The sequence below is a fragment of the Danio rerio genome, chromosome 10 (assembly GCF_052040795.2).
Source record: "Danio rerio strain M-AB ecotype USA chromosome 10, GRCz13ab, whole genome shotgun sequence".
Classification (NCBI taxonomy): Eukaryota; Metazoa; Chordata; class Actinopteri; order Cypriniformes; family Danionidae; genus Danio; species Danio rerio.
The window spans coordinates 7,873,456-7,894,010 of NC_141030.1; the positions used below are offsets into that span (position 1 = coordinate 7,873,456).

General features: G+C 36.1%; 1 protein-coding gene across 3 annotated transcripts; it reads left to right on the forward strand.

Annotated features, from left to right (window-relative positions):
* The first annotated feature begins 240 nt into the window (after nucleotides 1-240).
* On the forward strand, nucleotides 241-18,875 carry ppp2cb (protein phosphatase 2, catalytic subunit, beta isozyme). Of its 3 annotated transcripts, none has more exons than XR_015500290.1 (7): nucleotides 241-660; nucleotides 9,923-10,132; nucleotides 10,230-10,667; nucleotides 10,813-11,410; nucleotides 15,714-15,875; nucleotides 15,981-16,099; nucleotides 18,343-18,721. XR_015500290.1 is itself a non-coding variant. In XM_087269158.1 (7 exons), the coding sequence occupies exons 1-6, from the start codon at nucleotides 559-561 to the stop codon at nucleotides 16,101-16,103; spliced, it is 861 nt and encodes a 286-aa protein (XP_087125284.1). In that variant the 5' UTR covers nucleotides 241-558; the 3' UTR covers nucleotides 16,104-16,138; nucleotides 16,310-18,721.
* The last annotated feature ends 1,680 nt before the right edge of the window (nucleotides 18,876-20,555 follow it).

The window sequence follows — 20,555 nt, forward strand, 5'->3', positions numbered from 1 at the left end:
ATGTTATATTGTTACATATTATTATTATTGCTTTTATATTTGATTATTGATTTATTGATTTATATTTGATTATTGATTTGATTGTTTTATTTATTAATTTTCGATCAAATAAATGCAGCCTTGGTGAGCTCGCTAGTTTGAAAGAAAAACTGTTAATGGTCTTCCGGGCCACAGGTGGCAGCACTTCATTACGAGCGTTCAGCGGCATGCCTTTCTGATGACGTCAGGGGCGGCGAATGCAGCGGCCATTACACAGCGCGTTTATGAGGAAGGTCGGAAGCGCGGCGAGTCAACGAAAAAAATTACTAACGACAGGTAGTGGATCCCGTCAAACGACAGAAATCGGTTACCGCCAGCTGAAGATAAAAACCACCGGCGATACGACGTTTCGTGTTTAATGAGCTGATAACCGAGTGTAAGAGCAGTGGTGTGTCGCGGCGGCCCAGCGCAGCGCGTGAGTTGCTAGTGTTACATTAAACTGGAGTTCAGTCATCGAGCGTTCATTGCTCATTTAATTACCGAAGAATCTGTTAAGAACACAACAGAACATTGCCGGTGATGGATGATAAAGCGTTTACGAAAGAATTAGACCAATGGGTCGAACAGCTGAACGAGTGCAAACAGCTGACCGAGAACCAAGTGAGAACGCTCTGCGAGAAGGTAAAGAAAATGGCACTCTTGCCCATTACTAGCTCATTTATTTCATTTAGTCAACACAAATTGATTTGAAATTCGGTTTTGAATATTATGCATGAAAGCAATGTGTAACGTACTTCATAAGAATTTCATTTTAGCTAGTTTGAACGCCATTTTCATATGAATGGGATTTGCAAACAATGAATGAGATTTTACATTCATTTTAGCATTTGTTGTAACGTTAGCTAGTTAGGAATTCGAACTATTTATAATTACATCTGGCCAATTTACATGTGCCCACCAAAACAATTTGAGAACCCTTTTTGGGATACAGATTTTTTTGTGATATTTTTTACAGGCTTTTTAAGTTCGAAATTTCAATATGTATTTATTTTTGTATAATCCCAGACAGTTTTATTAAAATAAAATACGTTTGTAGTTTTTAACGTTAAATAGAAGGACTGGTTGAATAGCTACCTCCAGCAAATTCACTCTATTTACTTTAAAACAGCCACTACCACTGTTGTGTTTACATGCGACACAGATGTTATTTCACTAGTCGATGGCTGATATGATATCATCATGACTTCATAGATATATCCTTAAATGACAATACTGAAGACTTCCCAAATGGATTTCTAGACAGTGTTTAGATGAATAGGATAGAATTAGGGCTGGGCGATTTGGCCTAAAATCAAAATCTTAAATAATTGTACATTAATTTGATTACGATTAATAAGCAATTATTTATTTTTTTTGTCCTCATATTTCACGGACAAGTTCTGTACAGTAAATATGCTCACATATTACAAGTGAGACATTTCTGAACGAAAAGTTCATTACTTTCAAAGTGCATTACTTGATTTTAAAATAGTTGAAGGAAACGCACACTATTATTATTTATTGAACACCAACAGTAAACAACTGAAATTAAATCACGCATTGCTTAAGATTTTTTTTATTATATAAAAAAGTAACTTGCACTTTTAGAAAAAATATTTTTTATTATTATCATATCAAAGTAGAAAATAAGCAGTATCTCTTCTAAATAAAACAGCTCTTGTATGTCCTGTAAATAATATTTTAAACAGTGCATTTCTTACATCTTTTGTTAACAAATATTTTAATGTAAATAATCATTTTATTGTAATGGAATATATGCCGTCTCAAAGCTCTGTAGTGCAAAGTAAGACTCAAGAATAGGTCCATCGTCCTACTTAACCAGAGATCAGATGTGGCTGCTAACCCTTGACTCCACATATGGTATAGGGAAAGTACTTGAAAAAAATTAACCTGAAAATAATGTGATCGATTATAGGTTCTGAATGTCGATTTCAATTACTTTTCAATTGATTGCCCAGCCCTAGATGCAATCTTTCTGAAGAGTAAACAAAAATCACGGGATTAGTTTGCCCAAAACTGAAAATTCTCTCATTATTTACTAACGCTTGTTCCAAACCTGTTTGACTTTTTCTTCTGTTGAAGACAGATGAATATATTTTGACGAAAGCTGTAAACCTGTAGCTATCCACTTCCATAGCATTTGTAACTAGACATGGGCCCATTTAAGATTCTGATGGTATGATAACTAGGCATGGGATGATAGCCATTTTCAAGGTATACTGCAGTTTGGAAATCAAGGTTTTAAAACAGCCAAAAAAATTATTTTTAGGACAACAGTATCTTCAGCAGAGAATATATCTAAAGATGCAGTTTTAAATTGCAAAAAAAATCTGTTTTTAAAACAAATGAAGACAGCAAAAGTCTGACAAACGAAGTTAATTTAGCCAAACATGTTTGCTTTTCCAAAATATTTGAAATGTTTCTCAAAATAAAATCTATTGTGTTCAAAAGGGATTTAAAAAAAATTAAACCAGACATTTAAAATAATATATTTTAGAGCCGTAATAATAATTATAGCTTGAGACCGTGATATGTTAATCCAAGGTCATCATAACGTTAGAATTTTATACCGGCCCATTCCTAATGGTAACCTTGGATAAGTGTATCACGGTATTGTGATTACTGCTCTAACCGTCCTACTGTTCTAAGTTTTTTTTTTTATACATCTGGGTTAAAGAAAAAATCTTTTCCCTCCCAATATACATAATATATTTTATTTTAGAAATAGCAGTAGTACGTGTACTGTGATGAGTGAAAAGCTTTTTCCTTTACAATAAAATTATTTACATTAAAATATTGTTCACAGAAAATGCAAGAAATGCACTGTTTAAAATATTATTTACAATATTTTCAAATCAAGCAGCGCACCCTTCATTCACAAATTTCCTATCTTATAATATGTGCATATTTACTGCAAAAAACTTGTCTGTGTTCTATAAGGGCAAATAATAAATAAGAGAATCATTCATTAATCGTAATTGAGTTAATGTTCAATTAATCGAGATTTTGATTTTAGACCAAATCACCCAGCCCTACAAAATACCATCAGCAATTTTGACAGTGATTCATAAAAAAACAATAAATGCATTAAGAAAAACACACATTACACACATGTAGGCACAGATAGACTAGTACACAGTCAAAAAGATGTACACATAGTTTGACTGTTGGTGGAAAATTGTTGTAGGCAATATTGTTTTAAGGATTAAGTAGTATTTTGGAGCAGTAAACATGTCAGGCTAAATGATTAAAATAAAGCATTGACTTCTGCTTTCTTTATTGGTTTCAAAAACACAGATTTCTTTACAATACAAAAAAATACATTAATAAATAATAATTATTGGTTTTAAAACCTTGGCTTTTCCAAACTGTGGTAAACCTTGAAAGCGGTTATCATTCCATGCCTATTTATAACAATTAAAATCAAGGTTTCCATGTTTTGACCTACTTTAAAACATCATCTTTTGTGTTCAACAGAAGAAAGTCACAAAGGTTTTAGAACCACCTTTAAACAGTGTAAATAGTAGGTAAAAGTTGAGTAGATTTTAAATCTGGGGTTAACTATCCCTTTAAATTATTTAGTGAATATGTGCAGTCTTGCAATTGAATTAGGGAACATAAGCCCCTAACATGTACTATGGCATTTGTAGTAGGGTTGGGCGATGTCAACCAATTTGGCATTGTACGATGTCTAATGTGAAACATTGTGATGGACGATGGCATCATCATCAAATGCGGAGGTGATTTAATTATTAATGAATAGTTAATTAATTATAACAAATTCATTATTTGTAGCCTACAGTTTCAATCACCTGACCTGCATAGTCTTTGTTTTACCCATAAACAAATCATAAATAAATAAAGATAAGTTGCACACAAATTACCACCTGTCAATCACTTTTTCTGCAGGAGGTTGGTCGGTAAAAAAGTTGCACAACCAACAGTATCAGAGGTTTTCACTAAAATAATTAAGTACAAGTGTGAAAGTGAAAGACTGAAGCAGTGTACTAATGCTGCGACACGTTACCTGATAGATAAAAAAAACAAAGAGTCGTTAGATAGAGACAAGATTAATCAAATATCTTGTATAACACCTATAGTAAGACGCGATTAAGCGATACACTCTTGATAAACTGTCCGACTTGCACAGCTCACTGGAGCTCACATGAGCACGAGTGTGTTTGGCTGTGTGTGTGTATGGTCACGTGATGTGCATTTTCAGCAGACGGAGGGCATCTCAAATGCTTGGTAAAACACTGTGTGGATGTGGATCATTTTCGTTCTAAAATACCATTTTAACACTTGGTGTAAACGAGGCCTAAGTGTGTATTTTTTTGTGAGCTGGTTTGCGATGGGGGTGGGGTGGAGGATCGGCGATGCCAGCTCAGCATAGTGTTGTTTATTAGCCATCAGTAGGCCCACCCGGAATCTGCCCGCGCAGAATTCCACAGATGTCCATAAATTTTTAGCCCATCATTAATTCTGTTTAGTTACTTGAGTAAATGTGTGGAAATCTATATTTATTAATTTTTTTTAAATTAATTTCAGTAATATTATTGACTAATGTAAAATTTTCATCTGATTTATGTACAATTCAGTTTGTACAGTAATATTTTCTGTCTTTTACTAGATATATTATTTGACAACCTTGCTTTATTTACCAAATAAAGTGATTCTGATTGGATTTGCATTTTAAACATTAAATAAAAGTTAAAATATATTATTTTTATTTCATATATTAAGGTTTTAGTTATGATACTCCCGAAATAATTCCGCAGAAATTCGCAGATTTTTACCAAAATTCTCCGCAGAAATAGCAAAAAACGTCCGCAGATTCCATCTGGCCCTAGCCATCGGCGATGGACAATGGCATCGTCTATCGGCCCAACCCTAATTTGTAGTATTATTGAAGCTTTTATAAAATCATTGCTTCCTCATAAAATAATGAGGCCACAATCATTTAAGTGATATTTCTTAAACAAATTTCATTAGAAGACAATATTGTATGACCTAATCCTGACATCAAATGTTGCCAATCAGCAAAAATGTGCAGTCAATTTGAAATATTAAAGTTCTTTATATCAGTTTACTCCACTTACTTAACAGTAACTTACTAAATATTACTTTGTCTATTGATTTGTTGTATGGAGCAATATCTCACACACATGGTGTGATATTGCGTCATCTAGAAACAAGTTGTTTTTAATAACTGTTATAACATGCTGTGCTAATGTTTTGAATGTTAGCTCTTCAGGATAAGCAGAGACACTAGCCTTTATTTGTTTAGTTGGACAATGAGTCTTTATAAAACAAAATGCTTTTTGTTCCTTTGCTGTTTTTGTACTATTTTAGATTGTCAGACAGCCGCCTTTGGTCACAGCATCACAAATGAAGGAAAAATGTAAAAATAACCCATTAGTTCATGAGTAGTGAGTGCTCAGGCTGCCTGTATAACTATAATACCTTTCCTTAGCATGTAGTTCATCTGTACTGGCCTAAATCTGTCTGTGTTTTACTACCCACAATCATGTACCGCGTTAAAAGGGGATAAAGTTAAACTGTTCTCGCTGCTGTTCTAAATAGAATTGGGTCTCCATGGAAACACACTCGTACTGTCTCCATGGTGATGGGGGTTGTTCTCTCAGCAAATATTGATTTGATTTCACAGCGATACAGAGTGCACAGACATGCACGTCCATCAGATAAGCACTCTTGTATCTTTTAATATTTCATGCTTTGACTACTTTTCTGCATGTTTAAAATCTGCATGTTGTCCTGAGAAATGTCAGCATCTTCTAGCCTTCGTAAAAATGTGCACACACGCATTAAATGCTTTTCCTATTGGATATTTTCTTCTCGCATATCGGGATTGGTATTCCAGTAAAGGCAGATTTGATTTCACTGAAATGCATTGCTATTTAAGAAGTGCATTCTTTCCTTATTCATTTTCTGCTTAAAGTTTAGGCTTGTTAGGGATGCACTGAAAAAAAAATGATTCATTGCATTTATTACATTTCTTTCTGAGGTCACTAGTTGCAAACAATTTATAGGGCTGAACTTAAATAATTAAATTTTAACCAGTAACCTTAAAACATTTGTAAATCCAATATAGATTCACTGATTGGATCATTGGTCAAGGTCAAAAATAAGTAGTCTAATGTTATCAAAAAGGGAAAAAAAAGGGAAAACGTTAGCAATCGCAAAAATAAGTACAACTGAAAGTTTCCAACTAAATGAACCATTTAAATTACTCCATATTTATGTTGCTAAAGTTTCGCATTCAAGATAGGAGCTATATAATATTATGCTATTATACTGTTATTGGTTGATTTAATTATTTAAAAAAAATCTTGTTTCTTAAAAGGAAGGCAAGGCAAGTTTATTTATATAGCATATTTCATACACAACAGTAATTCAAAGGACTTTGCGTAAACAAGCATAAAAGAAAGAAAATAAAAACAGATTTAAAACGGGTTTTAAAAGAATGAAAAAGAAAAGACATAGAGTGATCTGTTGCACATAGCACAGTGCTCAATCAGTAAAGGCACAGCTAAACAGTCTTGATTTGAAGGTGCCTAATGTTGGAGCACATCTGATCATTTCCTGAAGCTGATTTCAGCAGCGTAACTGGGAATGTAACTGGGAGCCAGTGTAAAAACCTTAGGACTGGTGTGATGTGCTCTGATTTCCTGGTTCTGGTCAGAATCCTGGCAGCAGCGTTCTGGATAAGCTGCAACAGTTTTTGGAAGCCCACTGAGGAGTCAATTACAGTAATCCACCCTGCTGATGATAAAAGCATGAACAATTCCTCACGGGAAACAAAGCATCTGATTCCCGCAATGTTTTGGAGATGGTATACTAAATTAGTTACTATTTTGACATGACTACTGAAATTCAGATATGACTCCGTAAACACCAAAATTCTTGACATTTTTTTGATTTTGACTCCTAGAGCCAAGGTACACATTCAACTTGAGAACCTCATCTCTACGGAATACCAGGCTATTAAAGACTTTAAGATCGGTTTTAAGATCTTGTAGAAAACAAATGGAAGATTTGGTGTTTCAAAACAGTCCACATTTATTTTGGGGTGAAAGGGTGCCATTATTTTCAGCTAGTGTGTGTGTGTGTGTATACAGACGGCTTGTTTTCGGTTTTGTTCTCCCCCCGCTCGTCAGTGGGAACGGGCGCGGTGGGTAGAAAACGAGGCAGGTAGGGCAGCGGGACAAAAAATGCTGAATATAAGCGGGAGCGTTCGGGTTCGGGCTGAAACCTGGCGGGAGCGGGATTCAAAATTTCTCTACATCACACCTTGGAAAAATAAAACTGGTATGATTCTGCATTGTGTGGCCTTCAGTTCTAATTCTTAGTTAAAGGTCAACAACTGAAGCCTTCACTGCTTTTCCAGTGATAAGAGGAGAAAATAATGGGGAAGATACCAGTGCATGTATTAAACTTCTTAAAGACCTGCGTCTTTGCTTTCTCCACTATAGCCCTGATGACTGTGAGGCTTTTAGTAGACCACAGTTACTGAGAGTGCTTACAGGAGCCAGTGGACATAACCACAGACTTAAAGGTCTCATAAAGTGCATTGAAATGTGCATTTTTTGCATGTTCTCCCTGCATTTGTGTTGGTTTCCTTCTGGTGCTCCGATTTCCCCCACAGTCCAAAGACATGTGGTACAGGTGAATTGGGTAGGCTAAATTGTCCGTAGTGTATGAGTGTGTGGATGTTTCCCAGAGAAGGGTTGCGGCTGGAAGGGCATCCGCTGCGTAAAAACGTGCTTGATAAGTTTGCATTTCATTCCGCTGTGGCGACCCCGGATTAATAAAGGGACTTAAGCCTAGTTCACACTACAGGATTTTAAACATCAGCAGATCGCTGTGCCGTTCACACTACATGACTTGACTTTGTGTCTTTTGATCTCTGTGGTGTTCACACTACGCAACAGTCCGTGAACGATCCACAAGAGGGGGGTCACACACTACATGATCTGACAACATCTCATTCCCCATCAGCTCATTCAAGCTACCAAACCACAGCCAATGAAAATTTGAGGGAGGAGTCGTCAGAAAAAAGCTGAACACTATTGGCTGCTTGTGTGCTGATTACATCACTGACAGCGTTTCAAGCTTTGGAGAAAGCATTTAAAAACATCGTCAAATCAGCTGATTTATGAGCGGATTAATCACTCATCTGCAAGGTTTGAGTGGATAGATACACAGAGTTTTTAATTTTTGTAATTTTATAACTCTTTGAAATAAAACTAACATATTTATAACACCCTGCCGTTTTCTAACTATCAGTGTATTTCTTTCTGACATTGTTATTTTTTTAATTACAAAACAGTAAAGAACTGAGCATTTCTGCCTTAAATTACCATATTGGTCAAAATGCATGCATGTCTGATACTTTTCACTGTGACTTTAAATATGTGTGCAGTTTTTGCCTAGCAACTTCCTGCTAACATAAACAAAACTTTCTGATGGCAAAAACATCAATTTACTTCAGATATCTTTCAAAACTGCATATTCTGTGCTGTTAAATAGCTCCTGTTTGAAAGTGAAAATGAAAGCCAAGCCTTTAAGTGTTTTAGTATCTTTACTACATATTTATAGGCTGTATTACCAAAAAAATATCATATTTTTAGGGTAATGTTGTCATTAAATATGATGCCAGACATTCAAAGCTTAATTTTAATATCTCAATAATAGCTTTGAATGTAAATATGTTGTGACAATATGGCGTTTTATATGAGAACGGTCAGAATGAGCAGTATGGTAATTCTAATAGTTACAGAATTCTAGTTCCACTGTTAATATATCCTACTCTCATGTCTGTGCTAACGCAGAATGAAGCGAGTGCACTGATGCCCATTCTGACCAATCACAGATGTTTCTGCTGAGCTCCTGAACACACAGCCATTCAGCTCATGCTGATATGCTCTCTCATTGGCTGTAGCTCGTCACTACATCTGACCACACGTGGGGTTGAGTCGGCCGACTGCTCTGGAATATTTAGCATGCTGAATGTTGGATTTCCGTCTGCGAGGTGTCGGCGACGCGTCAGCGAGCCTCGTTGATGCGTTGCTCAGTAGTTCACACATAAAGAGCGGCGAGCGCCGAGCACCCGCAGATTTCTTCCCGATCACAGCCCGATCTGTCGGCGAGCTCGTTAACTTCCAAATCGGGCTCAAATCAGGCTTAAAATCCTCTAGTGTGAACTAGGCATTAGCCGACAAGAAAGTGAAAGGCTGAATGAAAGTTTGTCACTACTAGCAAAATGATTTGATTGCTTTTATCTTCTTTAATTTGGATTTCACATAGATATAAAATTAAAATACTGTGCTTTTAATTTGTATTTTATTATCTTGTTTGCATTTTGGCAGTATAAATAGCAATAGTTAATGCAAGTAAATCACTGAATGCAACAAACCTGATGTCATCAATGCATAATAAAAAAATACATAAATTGTTAAATAATAGCCTTCTCCATCTATCACTTGCATCTGAAAATATAATCACAAATGAGCTTGATATTTTGCGTTGGATACGGATGAGCTGTGATGCACTCATCGTGCTTGCCTTGTCACTTAGTAAAGTAACAGAATAGTAAGTAACCTCTCTTATCAGCAAGACACACGAGAAGACAATGGCTGTATTGTTTGATCAGGTTGCAATGTGTTTGTGAAAATGGTTTAAAGATTCAGTTGTGTGGAACTTGGCTCAACAATAAAGACAGATTTGCCTTTGGAAACATCCTTGTCGTGTTTTCCTGTTTTTCTGCTTGATCTTAGTACTGATGCAATTAAGGTTTTTTTTTTTTACTAGATTCATCTCAACTTTTATTGTGACTCATGCACAATCCTGTTTACCCCCTCAGGCTAAAGAGATTCTTACTAAGGAGTCCAATGTACAAGAGGTGCGTTGTCCCGTTACGGTGTGCGGAGATGTGCACGGCCAGTTTCATGACCTAATGGAGCTCTTCAGAATTGGAGGGAAGTCACCTGACACCAACTATCTGTTTATGGGTGACTATGTAGACAGAGGATATTACTCAGTGGAAACAGTAACACTTCTTGTTGCACTAAAGGTAAGTTTTCTGTGTTTGCCTTGATGGTTTTGCAAACATTTGAGACATGTAGAGAGCTATTTTGTTTATATGATTTTTTTTTTATTTTTTTTTGTAGGTTCGCTATCCAGAACGCATTACGATATTGCGGGGAAACCACGAGAGCAGACAGATCACACAAGTGTATGGTTTCTATGACGAGTGCTTGAGGAAATATGGCAACGCAAATGTCTGGAAATACTTCACAGATCTTTTTGATTACCTTCCCCTCACAGCCCTGGTGGATGGCCAGGTGAGGAACCCTGCCCTTCTGAGAAATATGGATTTTAAGTCGGACCGTACAGTGTATAATTTCAGCATTTATATTGCAATGTTATCATTAGTATTAGAATGATCATTTGCACGTGTTTTTGAGGCCTGTGACTGTATAAAGCAGGGGTCATCAAACTTGTTCCTGAAGGGCCGGTGTCCTGCAGATTTTAGCTCCAACCCTAATTAAACACGTTTGAACTAGCTAATCTAGGTCTTACTATGTGTACTTAAAACACCCAGGCAGGTGTGTTGAGGCAAGTTGGAGCTAAACACTGCAGGGACACCGGCCCTCCAGGACTGGGATTGGTGACCCCTGGTATAAAGGCTGATTTATACTTCCGCCTGGTGCCACGTCATGAACCTCTGCTGACTGCGCTCTCACCTTACAGAACGGATGAGGCTTTTATACTTGACTTGATCAAGTATACATCAGACTTAATGGTTTTTAAAACATTTATGCATAAGAAATTGCTAAATTTGTAAATTTAATAGCAATTTTTTATTATTACAATTCAGTTTTCTGCACCTGAGTACTGTTAAGACTCTGAAAAGGACAAAGCACTGTTTATTTAAATGCTTTTTTTCTTTATTGTATTTATAAATGTTTATTGCATATATATGTAGATGCACTCCCCCACAGAATCATCCCAATCAGTCTAAAATGATTTTTTTCCCCAAATAGAGATATTCAAGTCATTTGGTGAAATTGTATTCATATCACAATATATATCGCAGAAAAATACAAAATATCGCAATATTACATTTTTCCAATATCGTGCAGTTCTAATTTTAAGAATAATGGAGAAGCGTTTATTTTTACTTTTCCCAAAAAGCAAGCTACCATTTAATAGTCAGCCAGAGGAACTGTTAATAACTCTTTATTTCTCTATATGCCAGATCTTCTGTCTGCATGGTGGGCTCTCTCCGTCCATAGACACGCTGGATCACATTCGTGCACTGGATCGTCTGCAGGAGGTGCCGCATGAGGTCAGTAGAACTACTAATCACTTCCACATACTGGATCCTTGAAGAAACATCACTTCTTGAAAGAAGTACATCACTGTTTGCATGCTAGTAGGGTTGTAACAATATACCGGCATGACGGTTTACCACGATTTGAACGTGCACGATTATCATACCATGAACAATTGCATATCAACGGTTTTAACCCTTAAAGACCGAGACAGCCGCCCGCGGCTTAAAATAATTATTGCTCTTAAATGTTTAATAACTTTTGATCCGCTGATCCGATTCATACAATTCAAAGATTGGCATAAAGAAGAGAGTCTCAGCTTTCCAGTGCTGTATCACATAACATTCGCGGACTTTCAGAGGCTCCGGAATCAGTGCGGTTACGTCATCAACATTTGACAACGCTGATTTGACAAAGAAACGCTCGTCACTGTGTCTCCGGACAAATCAGACATGACACATTGATGCATTGTCCCTCCTCCATGCCCAGATTGGTTCAAACTCGCTATATCACAACCAATAAGCATAGGTTTCGCTTTTGTTTGTGGACCAAGCTTTTTGAACAACACGGAATGAGAGATACATGAGGCATACATTTATGCGCGGCTAAATAAAACGCAAAAAAAAAAAGTTTTGCGTGAAATAATTCTCATACTAAGTACTTTTGCATGCACAGCAGCACAGAAACATGACAAAACAGTGACACAGCAAAGACGAACTGCTGCTCTTGCTGTTTTCAAAAGACGCAAATGAAGATGCAGCTGTTTGTCTGCATTGCAGACAACCATATCCAAATCCATATCCATATCCATAGACAACCATATCCATGCTGGCACATAAAACCTAAGGATGTTCCATATTGAATCTAGTTTCGTTATGTAACTATTTATAGTATAGTAAATATTTATATCTATTTTTTTACTGAGGATTTGCACCATGTTTATTTGGACTTTATTTGGACTTTGACACATTATTTATTATTTTCTTATTTTTATTTGTTCATTGTAAGTGGTGTTGTTTATAGTAACTAAAAATATATTATTTGGAAAAAGTCAAATTTGCTTCACTGTTCTATTATTTTGTAACATTTGTAACATACCGTATACCGCGAAACCGTCAAACCGTGGTATTGTTTTAGACGATTATCATACCGTGAAAAATTCATACCGTTACAACCCTACATGCTAGCAGTAGAAATGTTTTAGTTTTGGTCTGTGACAGCCAGCCAAAATACAGTTCAGTTTACACCTCTCCCCTTAATACAACAACACAGAGATTAGATCAGCAGTTTAAACAAAATCCCTGGAGCTGTCGAAAGTCCAGCAGATGATGCGTTTGCCTGGACAGAGGCTACACTTTGTTCTTTTAAATATAAAATGAAAGGATTAAAAGGGGTTTTAATGCATCAATACAGTGTTGTTTAGATTTTTTTGTACTTTAGAATGTTTTCAGTTTAACATTTTTGTCTAAGCCGGTGTCAAACAATAGTTTTTAGATAAATATAAATATATATATATATATATATATATATATATATATATATATATATATATATATATATATATATATATATATATATATATATATATATATATATATATATTTTTTGGACAAATTTAGAACAAGATTACCTTAAAAGACACTGTGCGGCTTCAAAAGTTTAAATCATTTTTGTAAAATGGATTTGACAAACATTTGGGGTTTTAACCCATATATAGCAGCATTGTAATGATAAAAAGCTGGTTGAATACTCTTCTGAGGAATGCAAATAGACGCCTGCAGGGCTCAACAATAAGGACTGCCCGGTGGCCCAGGGCCAGCGTGAGAGACACTTGGGACAGTAGACCGGATCATTACTGGCCCGATTGGGACAGTTCTGCCTTGTCACTAACATTTAATTTGTCTGACTATTTGTCAATTGCGTGCATTAAGTTTGTGCTTTCAAATCTTTAAATGCTACCTTCTCTGTAATGTCGTAAACAATATATTGCTTTCCGATTCGTCTTATCTGATTGATTTGACCATGCAATTTTTTTTTGTAACCTGGTAACAACCAGTACAGCGTAGAAACAGTAACATGGCGGCATCAAATTAAAAGGCTAAACGAAAATGTCTGTCTCTAACGTGTTGGAAGTTGACATTTACTTAGAAACAACACGACAAAATAAAAATGAAGTGATGTTATGCATAGTTTGCCGTCCGTTTGACAAATCAGCCACCTTTTGTTAAATAATTTCAAACTGCAATAAAATGCCTCCACATTTTCCATACTGCTCTTTTTGTTTGCATAACACTTATATTAACAATTGTTTGTTTAAGTATTGAAATTCTAGAATTACAGACTTTATTTTTGACACATTATTTAAAATATGTGGTTAAAAAACAGCTATTAACTTTCCTTTTTTTTTGGTGGGGCCAGTGAAAATTTTGGCAGGGCAAGTAAAAATCTAAACCACTTGCCCGATCGGACCAGTAGAAAAAATCCTTAGCGTTGAACCCTGGCCTGTCTTGTGAGTACACGTCAGCCTTGCAAACGCAATCAATAACATCATGAAGCTCATGAAGTAAGATCATCTATCATGAACAGTGTTTGCAGATCATTTCTGATTGGCTGTGTTTGATCTGCCCACTGTAGAGAGCAAATGCACCTTACTGGATGATAGGAATTGTTGCAGAAGGGTTTACCGATCCAGCTTTAGTACAATTTCTGTATAATAATAGTCATGCACAATATTCAACAGTTTTTTAAAATATTTTTTTTATTACAAAAGAATAATAATTTATGTAGTCATGCACATGCTTTGACAGCTAATATGCCATTAATTTGATGCTTTGCAAAAGTTGCACCTTTACCAAATGCTTTTTGTTGCAAAATTAATTTAAATTCCTTATGCCGATTAAGAAACTAAAATAGGCCAAGGCTACTATAGTAAAAAAATCCAATCTAAAATGTAAAACTAAATAAATTGCTAAATACTCTAGACACACTGAAGTGTCAAGCCTGCAGCCCACATCAAATGTGGAAAGTTATTGCGCAACATTTAACGAACAGTTCACTATGCATTTCATGTCATTTTGCTCCCATGGATAATTGAATATTAATTAGATGTCATTACGCTGCTGTGCCGTCAGCCAATCGTTGCATTGCTGTTCATGACTTCGAGGATCAATAGATTTGTCATTCACAACACGCGCAAAGATCTCAGATCAGTTCATCCAGACATTTTAATCTGATTCACAAACTTGTTTAAAGAACCAAATTAGCCAGAGATCAGTTATCAAGATTAAAAGATCCAGGATCTGCCAAATAATCTTAAAATCATTTGAGAGGTACAAAGAACAGACCCCAGGAGTCACAGTTGAAAAAAACATGTTATTTATTGTTAAACTTTGCAGTAACTCCGCAAATTTCCCCTAAAATTGTTTAGTTTGCATGTATTTTTATAGTCTGTCACTGCGTATGCATTCCAAGCCAGTTTTAAGCATTCGGGCGCATGAATTTCTAATGTTTGTAAATTAAAGAAAGGTTAATAAATTTGTGCTATTTTTTATCTTTGATCATTTAAATTTATGTACCTAAATACTTTTGCACTGTTTATTTTATTTGTATCTTTACTACTGTATTTATCAATGTTTGTGATTTGGTTTATTAAATTTTATGCATATGTGCTGGCCTACAAAATCTTCCCAATCAATCTAAAAATGACAAAATCTTTCCACATAGAAACATTCAAGTCATCTAGTAAAATTTATACTTGATAATCGCAGTATGTATCGCAGAAAAACAAAATAAAGCAATATTGTTTCTGTTCCAATATCGTGCAGCCCTAATTCTAAACGATTAATTTGACCCTCTTATTGATTTACTATACAAATACAGATGATTATTCTGAATCAGTTAATTTGCTAAGCTTATTATTAACAGTTTTGTTAATTGGTATTTCCTAAATGTGTCTCGGGTCAGTCGAAGTACTATGCACACAGTGCATAGTGGTAAAGCAAATTAATGAAGCGCCTTCATTCTCATGAGCTTTCCTCTTATCAAGATCACATTCATGTGTTTTAAGCGGAGCCCTTGTGACTGTTCAGCAGTGTACCTTGTCTCTTCTGCTTTTATTAGCTCAGATGAAGTAACCAAGATACCAGCTGTACTTGTAAATGCCAGGAGTAATTAAAGTGTGTTTAAAATATATGGCCTCTATAAAACACGTTCTCATGAAAGCGTTCACTGCTTCAGTGGGAATTAGTTGTAAGTGTGTGTGTGTGTGTGTGTGTGTGTGTGTGTGTGTGTGTGTGTGTGTGTGTGTGTGTGTTTCAGGGACCAATGTGTGATCTGCTGTGGTCAGACCCTGATGATCGCGGTGGCTGGGGAATCTCTCCACGAGGAGCCGGTTACACCTTTGGGCAGGACATTTCAGAGACCTTCAACCACGCTAATGGCCTTACACTGGTGTCCCGTGCTCATCAGCTGGTCATGGAGGTGAGGTCTACAAATGAACTCTTCATGGGCCCTAAGAGGAGTCTAGATTGGATCATATAAATAGTTATAATGTAGATTCAATAATCATGTATATATTTTTTACAGGGGTACAACTGGTGTCATGATAGGAATGTCGTCACTATCTTCAGTGCGCCAAACTACTGCTATCGCTGTGGCAACCAGGCAGCCATTATGGAACTGGATGATACTCTTAAATATTCGTTGTAAGTAACATCTCTTTCAAAGATGTATTCTCTGGAGCTGTGTTTTCAACCACATTCCTGGAGGACCACCAACACTACATGTTTTGGATTTCTCCTTTATCTGCCACACCCATTACAGGCGTTTCTGTCCTTGCTAATAAGCGAGTGATTTCAATCAGGTCTGTTTGGTTAAGGAGACATAGAAGATGTGCAGAGCTGGTGGTTCTCCAGGAATCTGGTTGAGAAACACTGCTCTAGAACAGCGTTTCTCGACCACATTCCTGAAGGACCACCAACACTGCATGTTTTGGACGTCTCTTTTGTTTGCCACACTCATTACAAGTGTTTCTGTCTCTGCTAATGAGCTGATCATCTGAATCAGGTCTGTTTGGTTTAGGAGACATGAAAAATTGTGCAAAGCTGGTGGTTCTCCAGAAACGGGTTGAGAAACTGGTCTAGGACAGTGTTTCTCAACCACATTCCTGGAGGACCACCTACACTGCATGTTTTAGATGTCTCCTTTGTCTGCCACACCCATTACAGGCGTTTCTCACTTTGCTAATGAGCTAAAATTGAGTCAGGTCTGTTTGGTTAAAGACATTTAAATTTGTGCAGAGCTGATGATCCTCCAGGAACGTAATAGAGAAACACTGATGTAGAATATAAAGGTTGATGCCAGCAATTAGGAATGCTCATTTTGGTTAATTTTACTGACCGACAACCGCCGCTCTTTAAGCGAATATTAACGGTTAACTGGTCAGGCTAATTATAAATTGACGTGTCGGTGTTTGACACATTAAATATCACATTTTAGAATACTCATTTATTTGAATGTGAACAATAGCGTACCGAACATATTAACAACAGCACACCTTCAAGCAACTGCAGCGTTTCCAACAGCATAGAAAAACAGGACAAACTGAGTAAAATAAATAGTCCTGCCCTAGATATTCTTTAATTAAATGACAAGTTTAGATTACAAATGAAAACACTGACTACATCTTTTTTTTTTTTTTTTTTTTTTTTTTTAAGAACTGGCTTATGCTGTTTTTTTTTTCTTCAAAGAAAATTACCAAACTCTCAAATCGATTGCTCAACGGAAAATATGCATTTAATCAAATGAAAGCCCTGCCTCTGCTTTCATTTAATTGAAGAACAAAGAAAGATGCAACTGACTTAGATTTTTCAACTCAGTGTTGACTTTTTTTCAACTGCTCGGATGTTAGTAAACATTCAAAGATGCCCTTTTCAAAGCAAAAAGCGTGTTCGCTGTGATATGCAGCCAAACTTTAACAATATATATAATATTTTGAAATCATTTAACTGATTACTGTGCACCGAGATATTGCATTGAACCGTATCGATGGCAAGATAAACGTAACTGAACCGTGAGACCAGTATACGTTCACAGCTCTAACATAGACCTAATAATATTATTGTTGTTTTACCATAAGCTTGAGAATTAACAATATTAACAGCATACTCATATTAGCCTATTTTTCTACAGAATCGTGAGAAAATCGCGATCTTGATTTTAAGCAAAATTAATTATGATTCTCATTTTAGCCTTGTGATGAGAAACTATAGTGTGAGGCGATGTGAATAAAACCGTTGACCCATTTGGGTGGAAGTCACAAACTACAAGCTTTGTGTTTATATCAGTTTTATATCTTCGAAACGTGAATGTTTTCAGTTTTGGGGACATTGGTATTACTCATTTTCCAAAAAATGAGTAATACCAATAGTAAATTTATGAGACTTTTTAAACCTAAAATATTCTGCTTCCAAATTCTGATTCCTGCAAGTGCAAACAGCCTCAGTTCTACTCTTTCTGCTTTAATTATAGTCAAGTGAAACTGTCAACAAACTGGAAAGCATTTACTATAAACACTCCCTCATCTGCAATTGGTTGATCAGAACTGCCCCAAACTCAAATGATTGGTCGAAGTAGTGCTGCTGTTTTGGAATGTTCAAGTAAACAGAGCAGTGTTTTCACAGCACCGTTGTTAAACCCTTCAGGCAACTCAACCTACAGGCGTCTCTGCAAATTCTTAACCAGAACAGGAGAGAAAAGAAAGACTGACTGTTGTAGTAATAAGACTGAAATACTCCATTACTGTGGGGTAAAATAATTGCTTTATGCCAAAAAGTTCTGAAATAGATTCATTTTTAACCATTCTAACAATATCTTAGTGGTTTTTCATTGAGGATTTGGAACTGAATGTGAGCTTTAAACAGACTTTGCATTTGTTTTCCCCCTACAGCCTTCAATTTGATCCTGCTCCTCGACGTGGAGAGCCTCACGTCACCCGCCGCACCCCTGACTACTTCCTATAAGCGAGCACTGGCCTGCCGTGAGAGACCTCTGATGACAAATCCAAACATGTATACATCTATTCATCTATTGTGTATATAAGACGGGGGATATGTTCTGATACAACAACACTAACACGGACCAAAATGTGCCATACAAGCATCTAATGCCCAAATCAGATCGCTCTGTCTCAGTACCGCTACAAAGTGTCTCGTTTTAGCCTCTAGTGCAAATTGCCTGCTGTATACAAGGAATAGAGATGTTCCCTTCGTTCTTGAATTGTAAATTAAAAAAAGAAACAAAAAAAAAACAAAACAAAAAAAAACAAATGTTAAGTGAATAGCTTTCTCTCACAGTATCACTGGAATAAAACGTCCTTTAAGTTGGCAATGCCAGGCATGTGAAAAAAAAAACGGTAACATTTTTATACAAGTGCACAAGCTGACATCCTTTCCTGTATCTTCACCAAAAAATAAATAAAAATAAAATGAAAACAAAAATGCTATTGGGAAGGAATGTTGAAAGCAAAAGACGTGCCTCTTCCGTTTTGGGAGTGTACACACACACACACACACACACCACACGCGCATACATACACATACATATATGGACTTTATCTGACTGTCCCACTTTCTCTACTCTTTCCCATTTTCTTTTCTTTTGTGTTTCCTGTCTTCTGTGTATTTGTCAATAAGTGATTAGACTCTTCTTTGGTGTATTTCAACTAATAAAGAACTTTTAATCGCAAGCTACTCCCAAACCATACACTAGTTGTGCTTTTATTTTTGAAACTAGCCCAGTCTGGGTATAAACAATCATTGTGTACAGCGAAACGGGATGTGCTGTGCATCAATGAATGCGTTTTATTTTATTTTTTTTAGCTTTCATGAAGCTAAATCTTCAAGACGAAGATAACTGGAGTGGAAAAACTTGGGTTATTTTCAGATTAAGGAGCCAGCCGTGTTGATCATAAGCACGTGATCCTCGAAATTAGTTTTATGAATAAACCAAACTTAGTTAAATGTTGTGAATGAATCAGATAAAAATAAATAAATACAATAATAAAACAAAAGTGAATCAAGGCAAATTGTATTTTTTTTGTGTTATAAAAGGGATTGTTCATGTTTTTTATTGTAAGATGTTCATCATATATATGTACAAAAATGTATAATTAATACAATTAAAGTATTTTATTATTTTAATGTAATTAATTATAAAATTAATTAAGTTATATAATGAATAATAATAAAAAATTAGGAAATTGCATTGATAACTTTATTATAGTTTGGTATATTTCCCTCTGGACCACCATCCTCAATCAAGTTTACTTTTTGGCCCTTCATAAGAAAATGTTTGAACACCCCTGGCATAGACCCCTGCTATTAGGTTTAAAAATAGAGGGAGAGCACGGACTAAAGCTGCGGTCACACTAGAAATTGTGCGAAAAAAGTCGGGAATTGTCAAGAGGATTAGACATTTAAAAAAGCGAGTGATTGATCCAGATTTTAAATTCCTGTCCAGAGGTCATGTTGTGATCCTCGATTGTTCTCATGCAGTCACATGATGCCATTTCGCAGGCTTGAACTTTCCAATGCAGCGAACTGCGAAACTTGTCACACGACCTTGCGTTTCCAGACTGACACGTGTGTATAAATGGAAGTCTATGGGGCGAAAAGTCCAGTGTGACCGCAGCTTTAGGTAACAAAGGAGTTTTCTCTGAGCCTTGACAACATTTGCATTACTGGTTATAACAGCACATTCAGCATGCAGTCTTTGATTGAGCTGCCAAATGTGTCATTTCGAGACCGTGTCCTGCAGTTAGCTCCAAATTTCAGTTTTTAATGGCCCGTTTCCACGGTCAAAAGTTACCTAATAGCGTACCCTGCCACATTTTAGTGGTGTTCTAAACCCTTGAACGACCCGTACAGCTTTAAGGTTATTGCACATTGAATCTGAAATTTGTAATTTTTGCACGTTAAAAAATAAATTTGACCTCACGCTGTGTCAATCGTATTGACACACTGCCTCCAGAACTTTCATCCTTCATAAAAATCAAACCGGGTTCTATTTATTTATTTATAGAGCGAGGAGAACGTATCACTGCTTGAACGGACTCCGAAATGTTTTGTGTTTCTTTATGATTGGTTAATGAAACCGTATCGG

What these genes read in the sequence shown, in the direction of transcription:
- ppp2cb (XM_087269158.1), top strand. Translation starts at nt 559, where the DNA reads ATGGATGATAAAGCGTTTACGAAAGAATTAGACCAATGGGTCGAACAG. An exon ending in CAGCCCTGGTGGATGGCCAG is followed by an intron (nt 10,404 to 11,320) that starts GTGAGGAACCCT and finishes TCTATATGCCAG; the next exon opens with ATCTTCTGTCTGCATGGTGG. An exon ending in CTCATCAGCTGGTCATGGAG is followed by an intron (nt 15,876 to 15,980) that starts GTGAGGTCTACA and finishes TATTTTTTACAG; the next exon opens with GGGTACAACTGGTGTCATGA.